We start from the raw sequence: 8,278 nt of genomic DNA on the forward strand, positions 1-8,278 counted from the left end.
CGCTTAATAATTATCATAATAATCATCGTCATTCAAACGTAATATGGATTATTGTAGATTTTCCCAAACGTTCATTCATATTTGCCACATTTTATTTCTGCTACTGTTGCTTGCTTGCAGGACTGTCTGATCCAGGATCAGAGCTAAGTGCTAACCGTTTCATGGGGCTGCTGGTCCCTATGCGCGCGGACGTACAGCTACGTGAAGAACGTCAGTTGATGTTCATTGGCTAGCGGGTAAATTTGAAATGAAACGTGCCTGTCTTACCTGAATTCACACTTCCAGGAGCTGAGGGTGAGATGATCCGAACAAAAGAATAACTCACTTGTTCATCAAGTGACAAAAGAGAGGTCAAAACATTTGGCTGTGGAAAGGTTTAGGTGTTTTGTCTGCCTTATTTCATTAGAGTGGTGGACTCAGCAAGCGGTATGTAATTGTAACGTTAGTTATTCTATTAACGTTAGCATGCTAGCTAGCTGTAGTTTTTTGAATCATAGTTACATCACTAACAATGTTGGCTAGCCTAGCTAAATCTACTGTTGCTTACTAAATTAGCTAAAGGTATTGTATGTTTTTTTAATGACAATCAGCATGTTTACTCGCATCTTCAACGTCAGTTAGGTTACTATGATGAATAGAGTAATAGTAATGGCGTCTTTTTAGGCACAAACTCCGCCATGGTTCGTTGGACAAAGCTATGGGCGTTTGGGATAAATGCCGAAAATAAGGTCTGTGGCAAACACAGGCTTAGGAGATCTTATACGTTTTTGTTCTATGCGATAATCTTCTAACCTCCACTTTTTGTGCAAATGTGATTTATTTTATGTAATCCAAAAAAGCACAGGCTTCTAATTCGTAACGGTAATTTTAACAGATTGATGTAATCTCATAAAACGCAACGTAAAATCTTCTAATGCTGTGTTAACCTCGGACCTTATTGTCGGAGTTTAGCCAAAACCGTATTCTAGTTCAAATAAAATAATTTCCTCATAGAAATGGCTGAACGAACCAGAGGTAACTCCTTTTCGGTTTATAGGACTAACGTTACAAACTCTATGATTAGGGTTCACCAGCAGAAAATTGTGCCGAAACAATTACCTTGGGGATGATGTTATTCAATATTGACATTTAGCAAAATTATTTTTGAGCCTCATAGAAGTTCATTATCAGTATTGGTTTCTATGTGCCCTTTATTTTCCCCAGAAGATGGACACTGCTGTGATGAACCTACACAGCTTGTTTGGCAATCTGCGGTCTCATGTAGACATACTCAATGAGAGCATTGAGCCCCGTAAGTAATTCTGTTTAATTTGATTTGACAAGGAGATTCATAATATAGACGATGGATAAGATGTATTTAAAGCTAACACTCATTATTGTGCAACTTCTCTTATCAGAGTTCATCCAGATGGCCCTCAACTTTGAGGACTGCCGTCGTAGATGGCTCAGGCTTGAGCGGGACCTGGGGTCCTGCAAGGAAGTGCTTTCCAAGGCAGAAACGGAGAGGGGAGCCCTGGAAGTCAAACTCAAGCATGCTCGAAATCAAGTGGACGTGGAGATCCGCCGCCGCCAGAAGGCAGAAGCTGACTGTGATAAGTTGGTGTGTATGCACAGACAAAGTCTATCTTCATATTTTCTTCACTGGCACCCTCAGACTGGTTCACTCTTCTCCCAATAAACTGTCGAATGGCTTCATACGACTCCTCTCACCTCCGCTCTCCCTGTGTTCTTCTGTGTTACAGGACCGCCAGATCCAGCTGATTCGGGAGCTTCTGATCACTGAGGGCTCCAGCAATAGCATCCAGCTGAATGAAGAGCAGCGTTCTGCTCTGGCCTTCCTTAACGCTCGTTCTCAGGCGGCACCAGCCAACCTTAACACCAGCCGAAGGTAAGGACCCACTTCTAGTGCCTTGCTCCTGTTCATGAGTTGGAAAGCTTACCAATGCATTTTCTATTAACATATCAACATCTGAAAAGTTACAGTATTTAATCTGGTTATTTTCCATAGATTGAAGACCATAGATGAGTCTGCCTCTATTTCATCAGACATCAGCTATGATAAAACGGATGACTCTCTGGTAAGTTTGTATTTGTCTTGTCTAAATGCTTAAGCCTCTGAATCAAGTATATTACTCATCCAAACCTTTAGCTTGGGGAATGGCTAAAGCAACCAATGCATAATATCATTTAGATGACAAGTTGACATATTTTGCAATAATGAACCTGGTCTGTTTGTTTGATAAACCATTCCAGGACTGGGACTCATCCATCGTGAGAACTGTGCGACTGAAGAAACGTGAAAAGAGGGTAAGCAGTTCATTGGAATTATTTATTGAATGTGTAACTGAAGGGCGCGGTGGTGTATTTGTTTATTAACATGTTTGACATCTTCATTACAGCGTTCTGCCTCAAGACATTTTGTTGATGGTCCCCCATGTGCTTCCAAAAGGTCTCGATCAACAGGCAGAACTTCTGAGAAGGTAAAGGTTTTAGTTTCATTTCTATAAATATGCCCATTGCCCGAAACATCTGCAACCCTTTAAAGGGTCTCTTAAAAAGACAAATATCTTATCCCCCCCCCATGCAAACACTTTTTTAAAATGCATTTATATAGAATTTTACTAGCACTGACTTTGCTGATAACTTTTTTATTTAAGAAATTACTTACTACGACTATTGTGGTTGTTTCACTTAGCTATCTTATTGTGAAATTTCATTTCTCAACTTCATATTAATAATCTCTAGCACTACTTGAACATCAACATATGAAAATGGCACGTTTTGTAGTTAAAAAGATGTTTCCAATACACATCGACCAATTAGTAGGCAATGCTTACTCATTGGTTAAAATCACATGATGTTCACAGATGTCATTTGAAACACTTATCTTCCTGTCTTTTTTTTACTACCAAACATAGAAATGCGCCATTTTCACATATGTTGATGTTGGGGTGGTGCTATGGTGAAATGTCCCTTTAAGATGAATGCACTAACTGTAAGTCTGGATACGAGCATCTGCTAAATGAATAAAATGTAGGTAACTGAGAGCGGTTACTCATTATACTGTTGAGGTTTAAAGTGATTTGACTGATATGTTTAATGGCTGTAGGGAAATGAGTCTCTTGTGGCCAAGACTACAGTGACCGTGCCTGCTAACGGAGGTCCCATCGAAGCTGTTTCTACTATTGAGTCTGTTCCCTACTGGACTCGGAGCAGGAGAAAGACTGGTAACAGCTCTTACTCATTTACTGTGGATTTTGTGAACTTTAAAATGGAAGATGGTATTTTTATGTCGAAGCATGATAGGATATTTATTTGGGAAGCAGCACGCAGCGGGACTATATTAGTTTATCCTTGACAATGTGACATGGTCATAACTCATCATAGCTGCATTGTCAGAGCAGTATTTGACCTTTCTCGCTCCCACCTGTTCAGCTACACAGGAGTGGGACTCGGAGTCAGTGAAGTCTGAGGATGTCATGTTCAAACAGCCCAGCAGGCCTCAGGAACCCAGCACGCCCCAGGGCACCGGAGGTGTCCGTCTGCACGAGTTTGTCTCCAAAACGGTAGGAATGTCATTTGTTTTCAGTCAGAGAGGGTTATTACATGGGTGAATTTAGCAAGGCAGAAAAGACTATTTTATTGAATTAGCTTTTGTAATAAAAATGTGTTGCTTTGGTTCTTATTTTCAGGTTAAAATGACAAAAGTTATGGTTTGTGCGAACTTGGATCAACCACGCTTTGTTTTACCTCACGCACAGGTAATCAAGCCAGAGTCGTGTGTACCTTGTGGCAAGAGGATCAAGTTCGGAAAGATCTCCTTGAAGTGTCGTGACTGCAGAGTGGTCACCCACCCAGAGTGTCGTGAACGCTGTCCCCTGCCATGCATCCCCAGCCTGAGTGGCACTCCTGTCAAAATCGGACAGGTACAGGGATGTTTCTTCTGAATTCTCAACTTGTAGTCATATACTTAAACAATACGTTCATTCTGATACATGCAACTTGTCTGTCTTCAAACATCTTGTGATTTCAGTGTAGTCTAATGGGATAACCATTCTCTCTTAAATGTATTACCAATCCCAGGGTACGCTTACAGACTACGTCTCCCATGTCCAATCTCCTATGATTCCCTCTTTGGTGGTACACTGTGTCAATGAGATTGAGCAGAGGGGCCTTCATGAGGTGAGTTGTCATCTCCAGTCTGTTAAAAAAAAATCCAGACAGCCTCACACTTGGCTGAAAAATTGCTGTGTTTTTTTTTTTTTAAAGCTTAGTTTATACAGTAGTAATATAGCTTCAAACTCTTTTTCACACTTTATCTATGATTGAGCCCAGTTTCACCGTGCTCTTTTCTCTCCCAGACCGGCCTCTATCGGCTGTCCGGTTCAGACCGCACGGTCAAGGAACTGAAGGAGAAGTTCCTGCGTGGGAAGACTGTCCCGCTGCTCAGCAAGGTGGATGATATCAACTGTGTCACTGGGCTCCTCAAGGACTTCCTCAGGAACCTCAAAGAGCCCCTCCTCACCTTCCGTCTCAACCGCACCTTCATGGAGGCTGCAGGTGGGTGTTGGCCCTATAGCGATAAAACAATAACTTTATCACTCTGGTTGGTTTGGCCAGTGGTTGACTAGTAGACTGGATAAAGGTGTCTTTTAGTTGCTTTGCATAGCCATTTTGTCCTTGGGCACACTAAATGTTTTGGTTAGTAATACAGTCAAATGTGGTAATGTTCAGTGTTCCTTCATGATGTTCTTGGTCACCAATAAATCTAGTTACTAAGCCCGTGCAATGTTAAATTCTTCATCTGGACTAAAACAAATAATAATCAATGTCTACAACTCAAATTCTGTGCTCTCTACTGACGTTTCACTTTGTCCTCAGAGCTTGCGGATGAGGATAACAGCATTGCCCTGATGTACCAGACAATCAGTGACCTGCCACAGGCTAACAGGGACACCCTGGCCTTCTTGGCCATTCATCTTCAGAGGTTAGCATGTGCTGTGCACCTCTCCTTACTCATTTTAAATGTAATTGTTGATCCATATCACTGACCCTTTGAGATTTGTTGCTTGTTTTCCCCCTCGATAAATGGGCTCCTATTGCCCAATATTCATTCTCTTTCAGGGTTGCACAAAGCCTGGACACTAAGATGGACATCACCAACCTGGCTCGGGTGTTTGGGCCAACTATCGTTGGCCATGCAGTGCCTGACCCAGAGCCCATGACTATCCTGCAGGACACCAAACGCCAGCCCAAGGTAACTCATTACAGCAACAGTCTTGGTTTAACTTGCAGTAAAAATACCATGGTTACATTTTATCGTCTAATTATTTTAAGTCTTGCAAGTTGTTTGATCTGTCTAGCCCCTTCAAAGAGGATGTGGCAATATGCTGTAATTCCTAAGGAAAAAAACAGAAGCTAATGTATTTCTATTATTACCCAGGTTATTGAGCGTCTGCTGGGCCTGCCGGTAGAGTACTGGAGCCAGTTCATGATGGTGGACCATGACCAGCCGCACCCTGATCACATGATTATCGAGAACAATAACTGTTATACCCCTGACCACAAAGGTGAGCCTAGTCAAGCATTATCTCAGCAACCCAGTACCAAATCCCACGTGAGGGCCTGCCTCTGGCCAGCTCCTCCATTTGGTTAATGTGTTATTATATTGACAATTTATGAAAATATATGTTAAAAACAAATGCAGATGTACAGGTTGGTAACCAACTGGGGTAATGTGACTAATATTGACTGTGTATTGATATTGTTCCAGTGAGCATGCTGGGTCCTCTCACCACTCCAGAGCACCACCAAATGAACAAAACCCCGTCCTCCAGCTCTCTGGGTCAACGCATGAGGTCCACCCTGAGCAAGACTACACCCAAGTAAGCGCTCTGTCCTGTCATGCATTTTACTTATTCAGTATTTGTTGTAAGTCACTGAAATGTGTATGTAGTTCCTGGCTGAAGGACTTGGGTTTTCGCTAGTCTCAATGCAAACGCCATTGTTCAACAAAACAGACAGACTTAAGTTAATGTATATGATCTCTAAATAAGTCCTTTCACCAAGTTCTGATTTGCTCCCTTTTAACGTTGGCATCATTTCACTAATGCTAATACTGCCTGGCTAATACTGTTTTTTTGTGTTGTAACTTTCAGATTTGGGAGTAAGAGCAAGTCTGTCGTGGGAGTGGGATTCACCAATCGCCAAGGAAACTTTTTTGCATCGCCGCTCCTCAAGTAATCCAAAGCCACTGCAGAGCAGCTCTCTGTTCAATACCTAGCAATAGATTTGTTATTTTATACAATTTTACACTGCTTCCACAGATGTTTTTAAATGGTAGGATTTGTGTTTTTTTACGTGTGCAAAAAAATATATATTTTACAATCAAAAGGGAGGGTCTCTTTGGAGCTCAGTTTTTTTTAAAGTTGGCTCTGAATCAAGATGCTTTCCGTTGATTTCTCATCACCTCTGGCAATGACATGTACTAGGTTTGTAGATACAATTTAAGGTTTTTCTTCAGTATCCTCCTGTGATTTATTTACAAAGAAACATTTGAACATTGGTTGAGAATGTGCGTGTCTGAATTTAGGCTGGTGAAAAAAGGTTGATCTATTATGGATATCTAACATGCAATTTGCTCATCACTAGTTAGAAAACAACTTTGCATAGAGCTTTTTATGATGGGCTTGAACGGAGTTACTGCGGGTGGCATTATATTTCTGTTTTTTCCTGTATTTGTATAATCACTTTTAAAAGGTCTACATGCTTTAGCAGTTTGATTGTACATGTTTAACTCCATTTGTCTTTTACATACTCAAGACTAGCCACAGTATGGCGATACTAATATGATGCAGCGTCTTTAGTCTGCAGTGTTCTTTAGCTATAATTATCTAACAGAGGTTAACCAAGTAGCTGTATGCTTGGTGAGTCCAGTACATTTTGCCATTGATTCATTCAACTTGATTATACGTTTTTGAAGGGGAAAAAATATTCACCTTTTGCTTTTTTAAATGTAACCTTTTTATTTAACTAAGCAAGTCAGTTGACGGCCTACACCGGCCAAACCCGGGTGACGCTGGGCCAGTTGTCCACCTCCCTATTGGACTCCTAATCACGGCCTGTTCTGATACATCCCAACTTAGGTTTAACATTTCACCGGTTTCCTTTTCTGAGCGTTCTATAATATAGCTTATACTCCAAGTAGTCCTCGGACATTGATTACTTCAGTTTTACACACTCTTCATGACCATCTTTGTTTACACAATGGTTCTGGTTCTGGCTATAATGTTCTGTGCCCCTAGCGGCTTAGAACGCTGCATTGCGTAACTGAGAATCTGTGTGTAGAAATAGTGGCATTTCAACAAGAATGTAACATTTCCTTTGATCAAAGCTTTTTCTGGTCACTTTGTTTTGTACAAGTACATACTGTATGATCTGTGATTTGTAAAAACAGTATACAGTACATTTAAACTGGTCTTTCTCGTTACCTTTCGTTGTTGCTGCACTAACCTAAAAAATACAGGTAACTGACAAAATAATGGAGGGCTACAAAGTATTGAAAACAGGTGCTTCCTAAGTTAGAAGCAATTAACATCCTGTGTATGAAAATGCTGGGCAGACTGTTATTTTGGCTACCATGGCTATGCCCATATAAGATAACAATGCCACCATCCATGAATAGTCACTGAATGGTTTGATGAGCATGAAAACAATGTATGCCATATCAACCACCAGATCTCTACCCAATTGAACACTTATGGGAGATTCTGGAGCAGTGCCTGAGACTGCGCTTTCCACCATCAACGAATCACCAAATTATGGAAGAATAGTGTTGCCTCCCTCCAATAGAGTTCCAGACAGTGATAAAATCTATACCATGGTGCATTGAAGCTGTTCTGGCCCAACACCCTATTAAGACACTTGGGGTTTCCTTAATTTTGTCAGTTACATGTAGCAGAATGTAGATAATTCAGAATACTACTGCAGTCTGTCAGGTCATTACTCCAGTTTTGTGTTCACTTCCTCTAAACAGTTTATTTTTGTATTTTTACTCAGAAGTGCAAAAAACTTCCAGTGGTGTAAGGAATAACAGTCCTTGCATGTCTTCCAAAGCAGACTTGACAGAGTAGCACTGATACAAGTAGGTCTACTACATCAACTGACATTTGCAGTGGTGGAAAAAGTACCCAAGTGTCAAGATATTTTCTATTAAGGTGACTCAAGTAAAAGTCACCCAGTAAAATACTACTTGTTTTAAATATACATAAGTATCAAA

The 8,278-nt window shown here is 40.8% G+C and overlaps 1 protein-coding gene across 3 annotated transcripts; it reads left to right on the top strand.

Annotated features, from left to right (window-relative positions):
- The first annotated feature begins 206 nt into the window (after positions 1–206).
- On the top strand, positions 207–7,478 carry LOC106567171 (rac GTPase-activating protein 1). Of its 3 annotated transcripts, none has more exons than XM_014136171.3 (17): positions 207–426; positions 1,204–1,291; positions 1,398–1,600; positions 1,743–1,888; positions 2,009–2,078; positions 2,254–2,307; positions 2,400–2,480; positions 3,110–3,227; positions 3,436–3,566; positions 3,762–3,926; positions 4,084–4,182; positions 4,362–4,560; positions 4,882–4,987; positions 5,125–5,257; positions 5,444–5,570; positions 5,774–5,885; positions 6,159–7,478. In XM_014136171.3, exons 2-17 carry the CDS (start codon positions 1,207–1,209, stop codon positions 6,241–6,243), a joined length of 1,914 nt encoding a protein of 637 aa, XP_013991646.3. In that variant the 5' UTR covers positions 207–426; positions 1,204–1,206; the 3' UTR covers positions 6,244–7,478. The 3 variants fall into 3 exon arrangements, with proteins under 3 accessions (XP_013991646.3, XP_013991648.3, XP_013991649.3); XM_014136173.3 differs by having other exon boundaries at positions 231–426; positions 1,207–1,291; XM_014136174.3 differs by having other exon boundaries at positions 238–294.
- Positions 7,479–8,278: the final 800 nt, after the last annotated feature.

The sequence above is a fragment of the Salmo salar genome, chromosome 13 (genome assembly GCF_965601325.2).
Source record: "Salmo salar chromosome 13, fSalSal1, whole genome shotgun sequence".
Lineage (NCBI taxonomy): Eukaryota > Metazoa > Chordata > Actinopteri > Salmoniformes > Salmonidae > Salmo > Salmo salar.